Source organism: Heloderma suspectum, chromosome 7 (assembly GCF_057233095.1).
Source record: "Heloderma suspectum isolate Gila_16-S chromosome 7, 16-S_ref, whole genome shotgun sequence".
Taxonomy (NCBI): Eukaryota; Metazoa; Chordata; class Lepidosauria; order Squamata; family Helodermatidae; genus Heloderma; species Heloderma suspectum.
In genome coordinates this window covers 21,476,261-21,499,412 of record NC_139464.1, presented here as the reverse complement: position 1 = coordinate 21,499,412, position 23,152 = coordinate 21,476,261, and the positions used below count along the sequence as shown (strand labels likewise).

Sequence of the window (23,152 nt, the reverse complement as noted above, 5' to 3'; positions counted from 1 at the left end):
TTCTCCTTGATAGGGAGAAAATCTGTGATGACTTGAGAGCCGTTCCATATTGTTTAGTGGGACGCTCACAGGCAGCACTCTGCTCTTCAGATGGTGTTGCCTCATGCAAGATCCGCTGTGTCCATGGGTGTGACCATCTTTTCGGTGTCTCTCATGTGCTGTGTGCAGCTCCTACTCACTTATCCACTCCTCCATTTCTGTACAAAGAACTTGAATGTGCTTCAGGGGTGGGCCACATATGGCCCTGCTGCCCCCCAGTGCAGACTCCACTGCCCCCATCGTGCCCCCCAAAATTGAGTAAATGGAGAAAACAACAGCTGTTTGCCTCCCAAATTCGGCAGTGAACTGCTACGGAGGCTTACTAAGGACAAATTTAGCTTGTTTTCAAGCCAGTTTTTTTCTGCCACTGCATCAAGAATGCAGCCCTTAGGGGGGCCTGGGAGGGAATTGACTTTCAGGCCACCTGTAGTTTTTGCCCACCCCAGGATGTATACAGGATGTGCTGATTGGCTAATGCAACAGCTATAATAAAACCAAGTGATTTAGAACTTAGAATCATGACCACTCTGCTATTTAGACGCTGAGATGTAAGCATTCCTTGCTATATGTTGGGTTCATGGGTGCCACCCTGGTGTGACCCACCGTTAGAGCGTGGCCTAGCTGTGAGTCACCACCCATCGGTTGAAGATAAATTGGTTTAGCTTAGCTATGGTGTTTTATTGTGTGTTTCTTGTGCAGGAACTGAAGCTGATTGGGTTGGATATCCCACACTTTTCAGCTGACCTCCCCATGAATCGCAGTAAAAATCGCTACACGAATATCCTACCTTGTAAGTTACTGTATCATGAGGTGCTGCCTGTCATGTTGCATTCTTGTTTGTGTATAACACCATTTCCAGTCATTAGGCATCCAGCTGATTTGCAGCAATTCCATGACGCAATCAGGGCGGGCATTAAGAAGGGCCGTGCTGGATCAGGCCAAGGATCCATCTAGTCCCGCATTCCGTTCACACAGTGGCCAGCCAGCTGTCAATGGGAAACCCACAAGCAGGGCATGAGCACAACAGCACCCTCCTGCCCTTGTTTCCCAGCAACTGGTGTGCATAGGCTCACTGCCTCTGGTACTGGAGGGAGCATATAGCCATCAGGACTAATAGCCACTGATAGTCCTGTCCTCCTACTGAGGCACTTACCTATGGGCACCTACCGAGGCCCTGCTGCTGCTTCTCTTGCCAGTGCTTGTTTGCCTGTTCTCCTTCTCTGACCTAGAGGGACAGTATAAGTGAGTGAAGGAAGTGTGTGTAATCAATTCTGAGCATATAAGCATATCATTCACATTGATTATATTCATGTTAGCTGGTTTTCCTACATAGAAAAATATCGCATAATGAGAAAGTTTTTCTTTCTTTCTTTCTTTCTCTCTTTCTCTCTCTCTCTCTCTCTCTCTCTCCTTCCTTCCTTCCTTCCTTCCTTCCTTCCTTCTTTTCTTGACTAGGGCTCATATTTGCTTGCAACAAATATGTTTTTAAAAATCTACTATGCAACATTCCTATGTAGTCTCTGTGATTTTAATGAGCTTCAAGAAAGCCCGTGAAGGGGTTTTGTAGGTGAAAGTAATGAAGGGATCCTCTGTGCTATATAGGCTTGTGAATTTATTGTCTGGCCTGCAGCCTCAATTTTCCCCACGATGCATGCAAATTTATGTTAAGCTTTCAGAGGCTCAATTAAGAGCTGTCTGGTTGATTAGTGATGAGCCTTTAAGCTCATAAGAACTTAAGAGGAGCACTGCTGGATCAGACCGAGGGTCAGACTGTCTAGTCCAGCATTCTGTTCACACGGAGGCCAACCAGCTGTCGACCAGGAACCCGCAAGCAAGGCATGAGCGCAACAGCTCAATTCACCTTTGGGTGTTTTACCTTTTGCAGATGACTTCAGTCGTGTCCGATTGGTTTCAATGAATGAAGAAGAAGGCTCTGATTACATTAATGCCAACTATATCCCTGTAAGTGAATTGGACTTAAATCAGCCAAAGGAATTATATTATTTTTCTGACATGGGAAATACTACACAGGCTGTGCACAGGAGCCAAATCTTTTATCAGAATCATTCCCTCCAGTAGTAAGCTCAAGTGGTGGAGTGCCAATCAGTTTGGAATGAAGTTGTTGTTCAGTCGTTCAGTCATGTCCGTGTCTATGGTCCATGGGGTGTCTATGGTCCATGGGGTGCTATGGTCCACCCCATGGACCATAACACGCCAGGCCTTCCTGTCCTGGCTATCCAAAATAAGGGAGTAGTTTCTACATACTTGAGAGACTCCCTAGGTGCATTCAGAAGAATTTAAGTTTGTAAATTAAAAATGAAAGAAAATTAAGGAGAAAATCATCAAATGATTTTGACAAATATCTATGAAGCCCCAAGACTTACCCAATGCTGATAGCAGTTGAACTATTAAACAGAGGAAAGAAAGTGTGTAACGGAATGGAACCAGACATCAGGCAGACCTAAACATCCTAAATATCCCAGACTTAAACATGTGCTAGAATGCAGTTAGTCATAAAAATCTGTACTTTTCCAAAGTTTGCTATGCATGTTGCAAAAAAAAAAAAAAATGCATGCAGCAAGTATGTACATTTGAAATAGTGCATACAGCAATGTGTATATTTGGGGAAATGCACAATAAGTGCTTTATTCAATGGAAAAATCAATTGTAAAAATGCATACAAAAATGCATATATTTTGAAAATGTGCAGAAAATGCCTGCAAATGTTTGCACAGACTCAAATTTATAATCTGATTCAGAAATTGCACAAGAGGAACTTAGCAGTGGGAAAATTAGAACCTGAGCTAAAGCGAACTTTGCCTATCCCTACTTCCAAAACAGAGGTAGGCCTCCCTGTGTTTTTGCGGGAAATCTCCCAGTCTAAAGGGTGTACCAGGAGAAGCCATAATGTGCTTTCTCTTGTAGGGCTACAACTCACCGCAGGAGTACATTGCAACCCAGGGACCACTGCCAGAGACGAAGAATGAGTTTTGGAAGATGGTTCTCCAGCAGAAGTCACAGATCATTGTTATGCTTACACAATGCAACGAGAAGAGAAGGGTATGTTATAGAACCCTCTGTGCCTCTTGGGAAAAGGATTAGGTCCAAGGTCCATCTCACCAGAATCTAGTAGTGGCCATTCAGAATGCTCGTAAGCAAGACATGATGGCATAACCCCAATGGCTGGCCTTGTCTTCTCAGAATCCGAGATGCACTGCCTCAGAACATGGAGGATGTGCTTAGTTATCATGGCTAATGGTCATCAGTAGACCTATCCGCCATGAATTTGACTACTCCCCTTTTAAAGCCATCCAAGCCCAGGCCATTTCCAGATCATGTGGCATTGAGTTCCATTGTCTTGATTATGTGCTGCATGATGCACTTCCTTTCTTTCTGTCTGGAATCTACTACCACTGAGTGGTTGTATGTGTTCTAGCATTATAGAAGAGGTCATCTGTTTTCTCTATCTGATTTCTCCAAAACCATCCATACTTATGATGTAAGGATGTCGAGTGAGTGTTAGTTTCCCTCTAATATATAGAAGATGGACTGCCTGGGTAGCTGTTTGCCTCTATAATAGGGAGAAGATGAAATTCACATGGCATCTCTACATTTCATATACTTACTTTCCCATATGACCCAGGTATACTCAGGTTTAGGGAAAGTGTGCCATAAAAAGACGCTGTCAGTGATCACATGGTACGCATCAGAAGCCAATCATTCATAGACAATAGATAGGACTATATGTGCTTGTGTGTGCGCTAGGGAGCACAGAAAATGTATAGAACATAGAACTGGGTGCAGAATACAACTGTTGAAGAATGTTTGCTATTTTTTTCCAAAAATAAGTTTCTAGTCCTTAAGATATGCTTGAAAGTGTGGGGGAAATACCTGCCGAAATCTCAGAACCTAGAGGGTTGGCTGAATAAGGTTTGTAATGAAGAGGTAATGAAGCTTCCATGCCTTTTATAGCTCATTCCCCTCTCAATTACTAGCATACCCAAAATAAGTTATGTGTAACAGTAAAAACTGCAGGAAAATATAAAAATTGCAGCAAGGTTAATATCCTTAATATGCATAATTTATACAGGCCTGGGTATAAGAATTTGCCTGGGGGCAAAATGTTAATATTTTGGTTTACATGCAGTCCTAGTGATAGTTTCCTTGTGTGCTGACAGTGTTGGTTAAGGGCAGGGTCCAAAAAAAAGGATGTGACACAAAGAGGGAGAAGTGTGCGTGCAAACAGGTTTGCTTTCCTTTGCTTTTCTTCCTTCTTAGTAATTCCTGAAAAGACAAGCCACTATTCAACCAAAAAAGAAAAAAGAAGTGGGGGAGCCTTGTTTCTTATGCTCTGTCATTTGCTATAATATAAACAGAAAGGGTTCTACAGGAACTTTTGATTGTATTTTTTTTTTCTTCCAGGTAAAATGTGATCACTATTGGCCTTTCACAGAAGAGCCGGTTCCTTATGGAGACATCATAGTGGAGATGCTGTCTGAAGAAGAGCAATCAGATTGGGTTTTTAGGAATTTCAGAATCAGCTATGTAGGTCATAAGAACATAAGAACATATGTTCAATGTCAATGTAAATAGTCTTACAGAGGTTTTGGGTTGTTGGTTGTTGTTTTTTTTACTACTGATGATAATTTTGTAAACTTTGGACCCAAACTGTAAACCACTTCAAATTTAAGCCTCATTTTGGGAATTTCCCTGACCATCCAGATCTTTATTTCTGTTGAGTTCTCACCAGCTGCATGTGACAGATATCAATGAATATTGGAAAGGATTGTGGAATCTCTCACACAATCACAGTCCTTTTACTGTTATTCTCCAGTCAGGAATCTAAAGAAAGTGTACACCATCCTATTAGCTAGAACTCATGTGGGCAGAAAGAAGGTAGATCTGGACCTATTAGTAGACCTCCGGGTGATTTGCAGTAGATCAGCAACGATGTGTGACTCCCAATTGTCAAACAGTAGCAGCAACAAATTACCAGAACTGTCACTTGAGGCACAGGTGAACTCAGTGGCACGGAGCACTTTTTATCAGCTTAGGCTGGTATACCAACTACGCCCTTATCTGGACAGAGATAGCCTAGCTACAGTTATCCATGCTCTGATAACTTCTCGTCTGGATTACTGCAATGCGTTATACGTGGAGCTGCCTTTGAAAACGGTCCGGAAACTTCAGCTGGTCTAAAATAGGGCAGCAAGATTGTTAACAGGGACTGGCCTGCAAGCTCATATTATGCCAGTACTTTTCCAGCTGCGCTGGCTGCCAGTCCATTTCCGGGCCCGATTCAAAGTGCTGGTGTTAACATTCAAAGCCCTTAACGGCTTGGGGCCAGGTTACCTGAAGGATCGCCTCCTCCCATATGTGCCTGCCCGGACCTTAAGATCATCATCAGTGGCCCTTCTCCGTGAGCCCCTGCCAAAGGAAGTGAGGTGGGTGGCTACTAGGAGGAGGGCTTTTTCTGCTGTGGCACCCCGGCTCTGGAATGAGCTCCCTAGTGAGGTTCGCCTGGCGCCTACGTTGTACTCCTTTCGGCGCCAGGTGAAGACCTTTTTGTTTTCCCAGGCATTTTAGCATTTTAGCTTTCTAAATTTTTATCTTTGCTGTTTTAAATCTGTATTTTAAACTCCTGCACTGCTGCTAGATTTTATTGTGGTTGTATTGTTATATTGTGGCTTTAATGTTCTATATATTTTAAATTGTTTTATTGTGTTTTGTTTTGTTTTAATTTTTGTGAACCGCCCAGAGAGCTTCGGCTATTGGACAGTATAGAAATAAATAAATAAATAAATAAATAAATAAATAAATAAAATACTCCCCTGCTGCCCTAAATTATGCATCTAGGGGCCAAACGAAACATTCTGCTAATCATGCACAGCAAGACTATGTGTGATTGGCTTACTTACTTCAGTGTAAGTGCATGTGGGCCCGATTCAGATTGGGACCATGGCAATTTGAGAGAGGGGATTTAAGCTTCCCACCCTCCCATTTTCGGCCCCCAATTCCACCTCCAGGGGGGGAAAGGGGAGTGTTAAAAAAAGAAAAAAATCTCCATTGGATTCCAATTGAGTAGTTTTTATCTTTTTCTAACCCCACCTCCCCACCACAAAGGTGGGGCGAAATTTTGGGCTGAAAACAAGAGGGGGGAAGATTAAATCCGCCCCTCCTGAATCACCACGGTCCTGATCTGAATTAGGTCTGCGCGTGCTTACGCTGAAATAAGTAAGCCAATTCTGCATAGCACTGCCATATCTAGGTAGCGCAACGTTTAGTTTAGCCCTAAAATGAAGAAAACATGGGTGAACTAGGATTGGATTTTTGTGTGGAAAGACTGTGTACTTCTTTCAGTTCTGGTAGTCAAAACAAATTCCTGGGTTCAGAATTCTTCAATTCTAATAGTATGTCTTTTGCATCAAACTCTAATTGGTGGCTCTCGAGGTTCTAGTAAAAACAAAGTAGATCCTACAAGCCTGACATGTTTTTAGAGCAAAAAACTGGAACATAATCCATATCTGAGTATTACATAAATATTCAGCATGTACTTTCCTGTTAATTTGCACTCAGTGCATTTGATTTTCAAATACCACACTGCAGCAACATTTCTAGGGCTGGTGGGGGCAGTCTCACCTATAGTACTTTTGAGGCAACAGAGCTGAAGTATTGTGCAAGCTCTCTTGCTTTTAAAGGTTTTAAAACATTGTAAAGGATGCTTCTAGATTAGACTTTTTGTGGTGCAACCACCCTAGCTGTGGTGGTCCCTGATCCAGATTGGTGCCCTGCCTTAGGGCCGGGGGGCTTGAATCTTTTGCCTCTGCTGTGGTCCCAATCTGGATTCCCCAGGGGCTGCTCTCTGGATTGGGACAGAAACTCCCATCGGCATGTATCTTTCCAGTGTTGTTAGCCTTTGTTGGTGGTCACCTATGTCTAAATGCAAAGGCAAATTAATCACAGATTTATTTCTTTTTCCTCCTAGGCAGATGAGGTGCAGGATGTGATGCATTTTAATTACACAGCTTGGCCTGACCATGGAGTCCCTCCCACAAATGCGGCAGAAAGCATCTTGCAGTTTGTACAGACAGTCCGACAGCAGGCAACAAAAAGTAAAGGGCCCATGATTGTACACTGCAGGTAAACTCTTGAATTTCCCCTTGAGTACTGGTGTGTGTCACCAAACACAGGCCAGAGTAGGGTGTGTTGCATTCCCTTCCACGCATTGACAAAGATGGCAATGTGATTTACCCTTTGTGTCAGAGGTGCAGAACCCCAGTCTGGGCAACCACATCCAACCCTTCTGGGGTCCCAACCTGGTTCCCCAGGGGGGCAGACCCCTTCCCCTTTCTCCCCATCACTGATCATTTGGTGGTTTCCCGCTTCTGAGCTATTTTTTCTCCATTGTAAAAGATTGAAATGCCTCTCCTGCTGCTTAGTTACTGGCAGTAAGACTTCCAGCTAAAATAAGCTGATGTTTTGAGTATTTTGCCCCACCCCTTTTGCCCTGGACCCTGCCTCTGTTCACCTTTGGCCCTGCCCACCACTGCAGTGTGGCCCTTCAACGCTTCTCTGAAATGGAATTCGGACCTCGGGGTGGACGAGGTACTGTACCCTGGCTTTGTGTGTAAGAGGAACTAAAGGGAAGTACATATTGGAATGGGAAAGGCCAGAGATTTTCACTACCACCTTTCCACTTTGGAAGTCATATTCTACCACTCTGCTGAGGCCCCCTCTTTCAGGTGCGCCACCTGTACAACTAATAACCTTTGTCCTGGGAGGCAGTTCCTGTGCTTTTCAATAGGCGAATGGAAAGGAGAAGTTCAGTAGCTTGGCTTGCTGCCACAATGCCGAGTTCTGTCTGTCGAATTCGTTCTTCTGTCTTACTCCTGCTTTCTCCACTCTTGGGTACTGGGGCCTCTACTCTGTCCTTCTCTCAAGCTCTCTCCAGATAACTACCCACATGAAGAGGGGAGTGTTAAGTACCTTGTAATGCTACATGAAATAATATCACAGTGACCCTTCTCTGCACCAGAATTTGGAACTCATTTCTCTCCCCCCCTTTCTTTTAAATATAAACTTGTAAGTATTTGTATCAGCAGAATTGGAATAGAACAATAAATAGATTTCTGAACCCTCCCGTTTTGATAATAGGGAAATATGGCGTTGAAAACAGATATCCAAAGCACAAGAAGTAGGAAAGATATCTGTTTATATTGCAAACAGTATCTGGGTGCAGGTCAGCCAAAGTTTGTCCCATTGATTTAAGCATGTTTTGAGTTTCCAGTTGAAATCTGTGGGACATCTGGGCTATAAATTTGTCTGGATCATGCTTTTTATTTATTGAATGTATAATGGCTGCAATCCAGCATGAAATCTGGTGCGAAGCGGAACAGGAAGAGGAATTCTGCCTCAATATGTTACCTGACATTTTAATCTGTATGAGTTATGTTTGCTCTTGTAGGCAAAGAATAGGATCGGGAGCAATGCAAGCTCACCGATCCTCTGTCAGTGCATTGAAACACCTAGGACATCACACCAGCCAGCAGATAGGGGGCAGTGCCAGTCGTAGGGGGGCCCAGCTCATTGCTTTGCATGCAGAAGGCACCAGGTTTAGCCCTTGACATCTGCAGTTAAAAAGGATCCGGTGGCAGCTGATCTAAAAGACCTCTTCCTGAGACCCTGGAGACCTGATCCGTGACAAAGCAGACAATAGTGGGCTAGGTGGACAGTCTGGCCTGGTATAAGGCACTTAGATGTGAATGTTGAGGGGGATCTGGAATGAGCAGAACAGGGAAGGGTGGCTCTCAACTGCAATGGCATCAATGGGTGTTTCCAGACAGACCCATATGCTACCAGGTCATTTCATTTCATGTTGTGCATTTATTATATTTCTATATTGCCAAATAGCCAAAGCTCTCTGGGCAGTTCACAAACATTAAAAACCATTAAAATGCATTATAAAAAGTGCCTAACCATTTACATAAAAACAAATAAACAGATAGCATGCACACAGTCAACATATATCTAAAAACAATTTTAAACAATCAACCAAAGGCAATCCAGGACCTGCTTAAAACCTTATTATATGCTACCAAATGCCTGAGAGAAGAGGGCAGTTTTAACATGGCCCTTAAAATAACGTTGGCGCCAGGTGGGCCTCGTCAGGGAGATCATTCCACAATTGGGGGTCCACCACCAAGAAGGCCCTCTCCCTTGTTGCGACCCTCTGAGCCTCCCTTGAAGGAGGCACTGGGAGGAGGTACTTAGATGCTGAACATAGTGTACAGGTCAATTCATGCCGGGAGAGGCGTTTAATCAGGTCTTGTGGTCCCGAGCCATGTAAGGCTTTATAGGTCAAAAGCAGTACCTTGAATCGGACTCAAAAACATACAGGCAGCCAGTGCAAGTGGTCCAGAATCTGTGTTATGTGTTTGGACCTTCTTGTCCCTGTAATCAATCTGGTTTTGTACGGTCAGAAAAAAGATGGAAGAAGCAATGGGAAAATTACGGGAGGGTTACAAATGAGAGGTGACAATGTCTGGACCCCCAGTAAAATTCCATGAATGAAGCAGGGTGATGGCACAATGAATAAAACCTTGTCTAAAAGCATCCCATGTCAACAGGGCATCCGGGACAAGCACACCCCTCAGCCCTTTGCATAGTTGTCACGTTGCTTCCACAGAACATAAGAATTATCTCAAAAAGTACAAGCACGTACTTGTACAAGCAAGTACAAGTGCCAAGATTGATAGCCCTCCCCCAAACCTGCAAAATACTAACAAGGATTAGGATGCTAACAAGGTCTGCCACCATGTCTATACTGCAAAGGAACTGCCCCATCCTCATCCTCATCATTGTCGTTTGTTATTATTATCATTTTATCATCGAAAACTGCTGCTTTCTCTGCATTAGCAGTTGGTAGTCAGAGGGAGGGGAGGCTGTCAGCTGGAGCTGCATCTAAGCAACCTGGAGGGGGTGCCTGACTGCTGCTTCCTCTCCCTTTGGGTGGGACTCAGCCCATCCCCAATCGCTGATGAGTGTGTCTGTGGGATCGGCGTTTGCCAACACACGTTTGTCACATTCACGCTTTACATTCAATGGGATCCATTTTTAAACAACATAAAGATCAATTCCTTTTTTTTAAAACGTGTGGTGTGTGTAAAGCCTCCCTAGCTTACAGTACCGCGTTTGTCAGAACAGCAGCCACCGCTTTGCAGGTGGGCCGCTGTTCAGATTACACTGCACTTAAAAAATGCATGAAGCTGGCTAGCGGGCCCTGGGCATTGTAAATTCCATGATTATGATTGATATTTGCAAAGTTAATATGGTTTCCTGGAATGGAAATCAAGCCTATTCCCTTCCCTTGGATCCATAATGCCATGTTTGTTTTGCAGCGCTGGCGTGGGACGGACAGGGACCTTTATAGCATTGGACCGACTCTTACAGCACATTCGGGACCACGAGTTTGTAGATATATTGGGGCTGGTGTCTGACATGCGGTCTTATCGGATGTCCATGGTTCAGACAGAGGTATGGCTTTCAGTTCTATCTGTTTCAAAGGGCTGGGTTGCATCGACTGCTTTATTTGAGGGATGTATCCCCCCTGCCTTTAGCAATGGCTTACAAAATGGGTTACAATGGATTATTGCAGTGTGTTATATGTGGGGCTACCTCGGAAGACAGACCAGTTAGCTCAGAATAGAGCAGCGAGGCTGCTTACTGGGACTGGCTGTTTTGAACATATTACTCCAGTCAATGGCTCCTCTGTACAAAAATAATCCTTGCACATAGAAGTCTAGCATATCAAGATGAAGGCTAGGATACAACCCTTCTTCCACACACTTGTTCTTCTATCTAATCCACCCAGAGAACATTGGTTATTGGACAGATTAGAAATGTAATAAATAAACATGGGGAGGTGTTGTTTTCAATGGAGGAGTATTCAGTTTTGTGAGTCGCTACCTGTAGCATTCTGAAACTGTATGGCCCAAGCACAGATTTAACTCTGTTTGTGAGAAGTACACTTTTGTTGCACATGGGGAGGTGTTATTGTTGTTTAATGAAGCAGAAGTATTGAGAAATACAGTGTTCCGTTAAACACACACTGCACAGAAAGAACCCTATGTCTGTAGTTTCATAGAGCTTGGAGTGAAGAGTGGATTCCTTTGACATCTTTAATCAGGGCCGGTTTCAGATTTGAGCAGGGCCCCCCTCAAAATACCTTGTGTGCAGTGGAGGCTGGTGGCTTAGATTTCGGTGGGCTTGTGAATCCATTCTGGGTTTCAGTCAGAACGAGCCAGAACTCTAAAGGAGCTATCCAAGATGCTGAAACTAATTGGGGGATAGGGTTCAGTATCTTGGATGTCTCCTTTAGAGTTCTGCCTGGTTCTGACTGAAACCCAGAATCGATTCACAGCCCCACTGAAATCAGAGCTACCAGCGTCCACTGCTTGTGTGGCCCCCTCCTATGTCAGAGCTCCCCCTGCCATGGCCTAACAGCACTAACAGGCAGCTATTAGCCACTATTTTAAATTTCCCAGAATGCCCTGGAATGCCCAATATAGCATTGCTCCAGAACACTGTGGAAAATGTAAAATAGTTGCCCCCACAGGGCAAGTGTAAACATCGGTGGGCCCTTTGGGGGCCCTGGCAGATGCTCAAGGTTGCAGGTGTTGATGCCGTGCCTGGCTGCGATATTGGAAGAGGCAATGGCTGGCAGCTCCGCAAGGGGGAGACAGTTGAGTTTCTCGGATGATCTAGAAGAGAAGGGTTCTGAATAATGGGCTGTTGTAGCAGAATCATCCCCTGGTAGTCTTTGGATGTTACAGCAGCTGGATTTGAAAAACAAATGCCTAGTTTAGGGGATGACACAGTCCCTTTTTAAAGAGCATCTTCTAAAATGGCAAGAATCGACCTGAAAGCTTAAACACGCTAAGATTGCAATCATATGCACACTTACAAGGCAGTAAGCTCCAATGAACTCATTTCTGAGGAAACATGCACAGGGTCAGGCTGCACATTTAAAAAGCAAGATTCAACTGATGTAGACAAACCATCCTACCCACCACCTCTCATGCCTGGCTTCTGAGCTTTTGTCAGACATTGCCAACATGTTTCAAAGTTTTCTCCAAAACCATGAGATCTAGAAACTTGCCTTTAAAAATAATACCATTTGAGTGGCAGCATGCCAGTTCCTACAGCAAGCACATGTTACATTCTAAACAACCCTGCTACTTAGCTGATTCTTTACCTAATGGAAATTATTTGTGGTGTGTGTGTGTGGGGGGGAGGGTATTTATGCATCTGGACCTTGAGCATCTCACCCTCTAAAGGTAGGTTCATTCTGTTTTTTGGTACCTTAAAACAGAAGAATGAGAGTAAGAATTGCAGGTCTCGTGCTCTGCCATTCCACTTCCCCTGCTTTGGCCTGATCTACACAAACAGCAGATTATGTGATCAATCCAGTATTGGACTGTACCATTTCATGTGAGGGAATCACATCCATGAATGCTTCCCTACATGAATAATCTTTCTTTAAGTCCTAGGGGGAAAGGTTCAAACCTAACCTTCTCGTTGACATATTAGGTTTTTTTATGTGCAGATGTTAAAAAAACAAAACAAAACACAAGGGAGCATTCAAGCATCTGACCCTCCTACCACAGTCACCTGCATTCTGAAACCTGCGTTCAGTTTTACCCCCTCATTCACAGTGCAGGCCAGGCTGTTGTTGTAACAGGTTGCCCCTCCCTGTGTACCAGATTAGAGTGCTGCCAGGTAAGATGCTGTTCCTTTTACTTATCTGTATCTTCCAGGTGATTCTGTCGTAGCACTCAATTAGTTTTTCTCCAAGGTGCCCACATGATAATGACTGCCAGCTTCTGTGTTGTTTTCCAAGGCCCTGCTGTTTGCCAGCTGGCCAGTCCCTGCTGCTACACTGGCACGGCATCCCTACATCCTCTCTCTCTCTCTCTCTCTCTCGCTCTCTCTCACGCAGCAGACAGCAGGCCTTTGTCATGCTTCAGCAAACCGGATCAGGATTATAGGATGCCCCAAATGCACGCCAGTATTTCACACTCAGGAGCCGGATGTGGTGCACAGGTTGCCAGGGGGGTTGGAGAGAAGGAGAAACCACAATGTGAAGCATTTATATGGGCAACTTTTTCTATAATGCAACCTAAGTGAGAAAATCCAAAGTCTTGGCCAAAGAATCTTGAATGCTACAATTAGAAGAAAAATGTATGATGTGGACTGGACATAATATAGGCTCCACTCCCCGATTTGTAAGGACTGAGTCATAATTTCGTCCTGTTCTTGCAAGTCGGGGCTAGTTGGCACAGCCCCTGCAGTGTGCAGTTCGACCCACCTGCTCACGCCAGCAGGAGCTATTTGGCTCTACAGACAGCTGACCTCAATGCTTCGGTTTTTCTTCTGGTCCCTTGTTACAGCACATTGTGGTCTGCTTTGCTTGGCAAGGGCCTCACCTTTGGAGCATGACATACGATGGATTTTGGCTTGTTCTTCATAATGGGGGGAGGGGCACTGGTCCCTTTTCAACTCGGTCATTCTAGGTATCACTGGTGCAACATGTCCCCACTGTCTCCCTGTGCATTATGCAAAGGCTGAAAATGGCTCTATCCCTTTTCTTATCTCTCTTTTTAGGTCAGCATATATACACTTGTGTAAAGCTCGCAGAGAGCTTCGGCTATGGGGCAGTATAGAAATTTTAATAATAACAACAACAACAACAACAACTACAACAACAACACACCCGTGTGTGTGTGCATGGATGTCCACATGTGTATAATTTCTCCTTCTGTGAAATTTTAGAACTGCTTCAAACTTCATGTGGCAGTTTATACAGGTGTTTACAATGGAGACTGAAGGGGTGCTGCATGTCCCCAAACACTCAGGGGCCCACACCTGCGAGTTCCCTCTGGCCATGCTTCGCTGGAACATGCCCATTGCATGTCTAACAGTGCAATCCTATGCATGTTAAGGCAGAAAAAAGTCCCAGCAACTCCCAACATTGAGAATTGAGGGATATTAGGAGTTGCAGGACTTTTTTTTCTGTCTAAATATGCATTGGATTGCACCCTGAGCCCATGTACACAGGACTAAACTAGACATTACTTTAAATACATGCACACATTGAATGTGTCTGATTTTAAATAACACCTATGATGTGTGTGTGTGTGTGTCAGGGGGGAGCAAACAATAACCGTTCCATGCTGGTGGAGGGGAGAGAGTGGTCCCAATCAAATCCCCACCGGCTGCTATTTTCCCTGGGAGGGAATCTTCGGGTGTGGGGAGGGGGTGATTTTCATTCAAAACACTGCACAAGGAGGGAAAGTTTTTTTAAAAAAATCCTCTTCCCACAGTTTTTGTGCCCTCCCCACAACCCATGGGTGCTATTTAAATAACACAACTCACGCATGCACACATTTAATGCATTGTCAAGTTTGGCCCAAACTATATGTTCTCAGCGACAAACCCTCTAGCCTCTTTATTCAGCCATTCATTTCTTAGAGTTGGCTGCATCTGTCAATTTTGCTTCTGCTCATTTCCTCATTTTTCCAACCCTGGGCAGTATCCAACAGTGTCATTCTGCAAACTCAAACAGCACTAGCAGAGCTCCAGTGAAACTTTCCATTGTGTGAGCAGTTGCCCATTACGTTTGCACAACTGGTTGTGCAAACAGTTGCACAACAGGTTACAGAAGCAGAATTCGCAACCGGTTGCACAACAGGTTGTACAGGCATAATGCACAACTTCTTCCGCAACCACACTTGTGCAAATGCAACTTTAGTTGGATTCTTCTCTTGCACAGAGTTCAGAACCTAGTTTCCGCTAGCGCGACATCATCTGTGCTAATGGAATGACACAGTTGGATACCGCTCCATATGTTCATTTTGTCCTGTTTCTGCACCATTGTGGTTTTGTTTTTAAGTCCGCATGAAAATTCATGCACATTTTCATGCACATTTCTCCTAATATATGTGTTCTTCAAGCAATTTCCCCCAATGTAATACATGTTTACATGTTATTTTCACCAACATGTGCACTTTTGTGCACATTTTGTGACCAGAGGACTACATCGCAAAATTCAGAAAAACACGAATATCGAAGTATAACTGTATTATGGTTTGCATTTTGATTTGGGAAGGGCAAATTAGCTATTCTCAAATTTCTCCCCCATTCCTACCATTGATTCATTTCTACAAGCAGGTTGTTCTGGCAAAATACTTCCTTATCTCTTATTGGCCACTAGATGTCCGTGTCCTGTAAGGAACAGGATGCAAACAGTTCCTCTGACTGTTGTGAATGTTTCTGTAGAAAACCTGAAACCACATTGCACTCGCCCTTCACCTGGTTTCAGATTTCTTCACGGAGCGGAAAATTAACGGGTCAGGCTCACCACAAGCGTTCTGGGTGAAATGGAGGTGAATGTTGTTGTGTGTAGTTAGAAATGGGATGGAAGTTTGCAATGCAAAGGAATCTTTGGCACCCGAACAAGTCTGGTGTCTGAATTTTGTTACAGACCTGAAACCTGAAGTCCTGAGAAGGGGTAAATCTTATACCAGGCCAGACTTTCCATTTGGAACCCAGGACAAATTTTGAGCAGCCAAATTATAATAGTACAACCTTCCCTGTCCTGGTGCTGGACTACAACTCCCATCCTCCCCAGCCAGCATGCCTCATGGCTTGAGAAAGTTCAGAGCAATTTGCATGCATTATTTCAGCAATCCTTACAACAAGCCTGAAAGGGAGGTCAGTATCAATGCAGGTGTTGACGTTGACCCCAGCAAGTTTATGGCAGAGTTGAGATTTGAATGGGGAACGTTCCATCTTATGCTTTTTGCCAATTATACTACTTTGCCCTAAGTCGGGGGGGGGGGTTACACCTAAGGCCTGTGCACCAAATCCAGCCCATCTGGGGTCCCAATCCAGTGCCCTACAAGATGGCCAAAAGATGTCTGCAAGATGGCCAAAATAATTCAGAGGTGCACACCCCTAGGGTCCCATTAGTATGCATGCTGAGTTTCAGGTATCCAGGTTTCATGGTCTTGGTGCTATGGCATGGACAGGTAGACACACATCCTCTTTTATTGTTATAGTAGATGGTTGATGTTACTTCTTGTAAGGCTGCCTGTATCTTGAAAGGTGAGATATACATAATTATAATAAACGAACAAACAAATAAAGTGAACTTTCATATGACATTGGGAGGCAGGGCACTATTTATTAGTAGTATTAACAGCTAATAAAAGGATGGTTTACAGAAAAAAACTGAAATAACCATATAATATTATTCCCATTTTTTCTGGGTTAACTGAGGCTAAGAATGATTTTTTGACTCCAACAGTTGTAGGAAAACTGATGCAAACACTGGGATCAACCAAGATGAAGAAGAGCGCTCTGAACTCATTGGGCGCCAGGGGACGGGTGTAGTGGTTTTGGGTAACCTGCTTCTAAAAACTGGGCTTCTCCTGGATATGATATTTTGCCTTCTGTTCTCTTTCCATAGGAACAATTCATTTTTATTCACCAGTGTGTGCAATTAATGTGGCTAAAGAAGAAGCAGCAATTCTGCATCAGCGACGTCATATACGAGAATGTCAGCAAATCGTAATGCCAAGCCGCAGGCGGTGAGTTTGGAAAGCCTCCCTTGGCAGCCATGCTTGAGTTTGCTACACCGATACTCACGCGGGAGCAGCTGCTGCCATCAATATTAATGTGGAGGCTTTTATTTATTGTAACATGCCTTGTAGTCAGATACCCTCAGCCAGCCAGCCAGCATGCAGCAGCAGGATTCTGCACATATAGCCTTACCTAACTGGATGAGCCTCACCTGTGCTTGCAAAGCAGGGATCACCAGCTCAGAGTCCAGTTAGGAAATCATCCATAGTGCTGGTCAACTGTTTGGGAGGAGACTGAGGGTCTAGATTTAGGTCCCCTCCCATACTCCCATACATAACTTCCAGTGTTAGGAGTTGGTGCTTATCTAATTGGATTCCACGTTTACATTAGCACACAGTCGGATCAGGGCCAATTCATTCTATTTTGTTTATTTCGGACAGGGCTACCCTCCAGATGTTTTGGACTAAAACTCCCATAAATCCCTGAAAATTGGCCATGCTGGCTGGGACTAATGGTTGTTGTAGTCCCAAACAAAGCACTTTGGACAGCTCCTTTAGAGTTCTGCCTAGGGAGGTACGAACTGTGTAAAATCCGCTCTGTCTGTGTTGTGCAGATTGTGAGGTGCCTTTCATTCTGTCATCCGCCCACAGACAGATGCGAATTTTTTTTCCCGCCATGCAGAAAAATACAGAAATAATTACATAAATATTTACATAAGTATTTATATAATTTACCCCAGTACGTAACATTTAGTGTATTGTCCCCTATTCCATTCTACGTTTCCTCAGCAGAAACTTACTTATTTTTCTACGGATTTATATGCATAAATTTCAGGAAAGTAAAAAAATCATCCGAAAGTCCACGGACTCCGCAGGGCCTGAGGGGGTCACTCCGCAGCAGATTCCGCAAGTCGGATTCTTAGAAATCTGAGCTCATTTTAATCCATCTTGAATTTCTCCAGCATCCCTAGTTCTGACTGGTTCTGACTGAAACCCGGAAAGGATTCACCACCCCACTGACATCGGAGCCACCAACCTCCACTGGGCTGTACTGTTTTTAATGTTTCCCCCACAAGAGTCAGCCAGCATTGCGTGGCCAGACTCAGTCCTCACTGAGCTGTTTTTGGGTTCCCTCCTTTAAACGTTAAGGTATTTCCCCCCTGAAGATTGTTTGTGCTTCTGCAAACCTCAAGGTTCCTCCAAACCTGCTGATAGCTCCCTCTTATGCATGGGTGGTGCCATTTCGGTTGCATAAGCAATGTCACTCATGGCTGGAACATCAAAAATAGAGGGAATGATATATCTAAACATTAAATACAGCAATTCAATACCATATCAGATTCATAATGAGAAATAAACTGAAATATAAAACTTTGCATCTTTACATATAAATAAGCATATGCAAACATATAGACTAGTTAACATATGAAATATAAATGTGGATGAGCCACATTGGAGTGTGCATCCTATTCAATGGCCCATCTGGATGCATATCTAGTTTATGGTCTCTGTGCCCAGTCTGGCCAGGAATATGCCTTCATGTCCTGGGGATGCATGCACACAATCCTGCTTGCACACATAGGTTTCTTAAGGGAGCAATCCTATGGCCTCTAGACAGTGTCTGAAGGGCCATAGCACACTTTGGATTCCCAGATCCAAGGTCGGAGACAGCACTCTGACCTCGAAATGGCGAATCCGAGATCCGACCCCACCTCCCCCTTGCAGCTGATGCAGAAATAACCGTGCCAGCCTGCTCTCCATGGTTGGGAATCCAACCACAGAGAAGGGGAAAGGGGGCGCTTTGGTGAACAGGGAGGGGAGGAGACCAGAGAGACCAGGATATGTGCTATCCTGAGGCCTCTGCAGCCTCCTTCCTTCCCCCTCTGAAACGCTTTCGCTAGATGGGCAAAGATGCCAGTCTAACAAAAATGCAGGGCGGGAGGATGGGGAGGTGAAGATCACCTCTGTTGCCCCCCCCCCCCCAGATGATTGTAAGCCACCAAGTTTGGGAGTTTACGATCATCAAGGGCACAATCAATAGGATTATTAGCCTGTCAGCAGAAGCCAGTTTGAATCAGTGAGGCTCCAAGTTAAAGACACCTTTATTTCTTGAGGCTATTTTGGTTCCGGTGTGTTACTGCAATAAGGAATGAAAACATAAAGATAGTCTTTTCTTTTCTAAAAGGGGATAAGCTTTTGTTTATTAAATGGTAAGTTATCTTACACTTCCAACAGCATCTCAAAAAGGCATCTGTCTCAATGTTGGTAATACAGAAATTTATTTTCGGAGTGAATCAGTTAAAATCTAGATTAATCATCTCAAACTATTTCATTGATTGACAGCCCTGTTTAATAATGAGTGGTACTACTTTTTCTTTCTTTCTGCTTTGCAGGTTAAAACATGAAATGCCTCCATCTTCCCTTGCTTCAGATTTTAATTATCTCTCTCTCTCTCTTCTTTCGTTTTTTGTTTTGTTAACCGCTTTCTGGTTTGCCATGGACAACAGCTGCTTTGCAGTACGTGGACAAATGAAAAAGATATTTTATATCCAGAAGCTCTGGGAGACAGCCTTAAGGAACCTGCAGTGTCTTGTCTGAACTCTTTATTTCTGGACTTTTTTTTCTTTAAAGTTAGTAATACTGGACCAAATTAAACATGGTGACATTAGAAGGAACAGTGTAATAATGTGCTTAACATACAGTACTCTAGAAAGGTTTTCTGTCATCTTTCCATTTTTATTTTTAAGGTCTCTTCAATTGTTTATTTTTAACATGCAGGTTGAGCTTAAAGGTTACAGAAAGTGCAATATTCAAGGTTCCATTTGAATGACGAGCTCTCTCCATGTACCTCTGGTGAGGGCTATAAAAGGCAGGAACAGGGAGGGTTAGCTTTGGACAATACCTCATTAGCATGTAGTAAGGGATGAGAAGACTGTGGATGTTGGGAAAAGAAGAGGGGCCACACTGACACTACTGTCTGCTACTCATGGAGCACCTCCAATGTGGAGCATTAAGTGAAATCTTATCCTCTAAAAATGAACAGACTCAAAGCTGGAAAGAAAAGGAAGGAGCCTCAGACTTCAGCATCAGATCAACATTTGAGGTCGACTGTTCCATTGGCTTGGAGATCGGTGGTGAAATTTCACAGAGCTTGGGGTAGCTCACGAAGTCCATGTTTCAGAGTGGAAATGCCCTTTGGCCTGTTCAGCCAGTCTGCACTAGGGAACAGAAAAATCTTACACACCTGGATTTGGAGCACAACTATGGATAGACGTAACACACGCTGTCCAGTGATGACCACTTTGGGGGATGAGCACCATTGCTGTACCCGTTGAGTTGTCTGAGCCAGTCTTTGCTGCCGATACTTTTTCCATTTGATTGGTTTTGTTCATTTAGATGTATTTACCCTATGTTTTAAAAAAAGCAAACAAAAGGAAGCATTGTCAATGTTGTGTGGGACAGGGGATGCACGGGGCAGTGACAGATGCAACTTCATGGCATTCACGGGCTGGGAATGCGGAACTGAGGGTTTCTTGGGGCACGTTAAGAGCATTTGAAAGACTTCTTTCCTCAGCAGTGGTACCCAGGTGTCAGTCTTTAGTTTATCGCAGGGCGTTTCTTCTGGAAGAGTTAGTGTAACTAGCTATGTTTCTTCTTTTCTTAATTTTTTGGTATTAATTACATGTGTCGTTATGTTGTGAGATGGAGACTGTCAGCGTAGGCATTTGTGGCATTCTTGGTGTCCTTCTCTTTTCTGCCCTCTGATTTGACTTCCACTCCACTCAAAATTTCTGAAGCAAGCAGTACTTGATATACAGGAAGCAAAAGGAAACATGCCAAGGGGAAAGTCAACATGCTAGATCTATGCTCACAGTGGCAAAAACAAAGTACTTCCTATTCCTATGAGCATGGCAGTGTGGTTTGTGGTTAGAGGGTTGGACTAGGCCTAGGGGTGATCTGGGTTCAAATCCTCACTCAGCCACAAAGTTTCCTGGGCCAGTCATTATCTCTCAGACTAATCTGGGTCACAGGGTAGTGGTGAAGGATAAAACAGGCCAGGGGGAGAAGAGCCAGCCCTACCATTAGGCAGGCTGAGGAAGCTGCTTCAGGTGGGAGATGCTGGGAGGCGGGAGCAAGTTATTGGATGAGAAAGCTGTCTGCCAAATGGTTTGCTCTGCACCCCTGAGGTTAACCTGCTGCCTTTGAGTGCAGTGGAGGACTCTACCCCATCATCAGAGTTGAAAACAGGTTTATCTGCCAGTCCAGTCAACTTCTGGACATGGAATGAGAGTCCCCCCTTTTCTTCCCCACAGGCAGCAAAATGTCTCAAGCCATCCCTGACCACATGCACCAAACTGAGCTCCATGGAAGGTGGGTGGGATGGAAATGTAATGAATCAGTGTAATTAATGGAAGCCTTCCACAGTCAAGGCTGTTCAAGCTAGGAAGGCTCAATCAGGAGAGTGTAGAAGGCCTTTTGCACTCAATACATGAGGTGAAAAAAATTCCCTAATGCTACCGAATTGGGTTTGAAAGAGAGGCAATGGGGCCAGGCAGGACATGGCAGGCTGAGAATGGTGAATTAGATCAGCCCTCCCCAACCTGGTGCCCTCCTGATGTGTCGGATTACAACTTTCAGCTGGCTGGGGGCTGCTGGGAGTTGTACACCAACACAGCAGGAGGGCATCAGGTTGGGGAGAGCTGGGTTAGATGCTGGCATTGCTGATGTCTTTCAGCCACCAGTTAGCTGTCCAAGGCAGTCCGTGCTCGAGGTCACATGAGACTAAGGATGGATGAACCAGCCCGTGCCTGCCACGTGAGCCACTCGCCAGACCACCACCATTTATCCCCCCCTGTTCAGCTCCCTGGATGAGCCGTGGGGTGGCCCACAGATGCCCACTGATCAGTTTGCAGGCATCCGCCTGTAATCTTGCGTAAATGGCTGCTTTACAGCTCCTATTTGCATAAAAGGCCTTTTACATAAAACAACGACCTGCCATTTTTATGCAAAATGGCAGCTCGCTGAGGAGTCAGGCAGCCGCACACCAGTCACCTGTGGACCACCTGGTGGCTTGCCCAGTAAGTGGCGGCAGTCTGTGGTCTTGAGTACAGGAGGCTGGGGGGGGGGCTTGCTGGACTCCACCCCCCCTCTTGGACTTCTGTGACATCCCTATTTGAGACAAACTCAATGGAGAACCAATATGGTGTGGTGGATGGGGTACTGAAATTGGACAGGAGGCCTGGCCATGAAGTTCACCAGCTCTCAGCATAATTTGCAAGCACGTAGGCTTGTCGAGGGACTGATGTGGTATAACCACCCTGAGCTCCTTGAAGCCAAGTTGTAGATACAGCCACTACATCAACTAGAAGTCCAGGCCACAAATCAAAGCTGTCTTATGAACATCAGGCGTATTGTTCTAGGGAAGCTCCTGCTCTAAGGACATAGAGGAGTGGTGCTTTGGCATAGACACAGGCAGCTTATTGTGAAAATGTACCTATTGCAGACCCCTAAGGCCGCCTTGGACATGATGCTGGGTATTTGCCCCTGAATTTTGGCCTCTCAGTACAGCCGCTGGCCACAGAGTTGAATGCAGCCATGAGGCCTTCAAGCCCCTTGCTGGAGTCCAGCAAACTTTGGGAACAGTTGAAAAGTGATGCCTCCATGCAGGGCCTTCATATAGCCCTTTCCTGCATTGGTTCTCCATGCAGCAGTCGCAACATTTGAGAGGATTTTTATGATACAGCCTAATACCATGTCACACCCATATCACAGCAATGACTGCACATTTGGCAGCTGAGTGCTGCTCATGTACAAGTTGGTGCACGGCCCAAGAACCTTTGGAAACTTATGAGCAAGGATGTATGTATGTGTGTGTGTTGGGTGGGTGGGCCCCTGGGAGCATAATTTCAGATGGCTACCCAAGGCACATGACACATAAGGGGCCCTGCATATGGTGTAATGGTGGCCTGCTCCCACCCCCGCAAAATGATTAAAGAACATTTAAAACCTCTTGCACCCTACAATGCTTGTGCCAAACTCCATTACTATTACACGTGTAGCTTCTTTTTGTTGTTTTGGGCCTCTGTTCCTCAGGCTTACATGACTCACTCATATTTAACGTTTAGGATTTCTTGGGTGTTAAAAGTCGGAGCCTGCCCAAGAAGGTTGTACGTGTGGTGCCACTGATGGCATCCCACCGCTACCTGTGAATGAGCAGGCCTTGCTGTTTCAGCATGACTCAGCAGAGAGCCTTCGGCAGAGAAAGTGTGGTACTTTCTCAGCAGAAAGTACCACACTGTGTTCTTCAAGTCGAGTTCCTGACACAATACCGTAAAACGCATGCACACCCTCTTCAGGCAAAGCCCTTACCCAGACATCTTGGCCTACAGCTCCCATCATGCCCCACCATTGGCTAGGCTGGTTAGGGCTAGTGGGACTTGCAGGCCAAAACATCTGGAGGATCACAAGTTGTC

General features: G+C 44.7%; 1 protein-coding gene across 1 annotated transcript in view; it reads left to right on the top strand.

Moving 5' to 3' along the window:
* The window catches only part of PTPRO (protein tyrosine phosphatase receptor type O), a 98,842-nt gene extending 78,747 nt beyond the window's left edge, over positions 1–20,095 (top strand). The window contains exons 19-26 of the mRNA XM_084811873.1: positions 739–829; positions 1,925–2,001; positions 2,965–3,099; positions 4,462–4,584; positions 7,025–7,179; positions 10,437–10,572; positions 16,568–16,688; positions 19,187–20,095. Coding sequence (XP_084667999.1) covers positions 739–829; positions 1,925–2,001; positions 2,965–3,099; positions 4,462–4,584; positions 7,025–7,179; positions 10,437–10,572; positions 16,568–16,672 — 822 coding nt within the window. The 3' untranslated portion in view covers positions 16,673–16,688; positions 19,187–20,095. The remainder of the gene's footprint in view (positions 1–738; positions 830–1,924; positions 2,002–2,964; positions 3,100–4,461; positions 4,585–7,024; positions 7,180–10,436; positions 10,573–16,567; positions 16,689–19,186) is intronic.
* Positions 20,096–23,152: the final 3,057 nt, after the last annotated feature.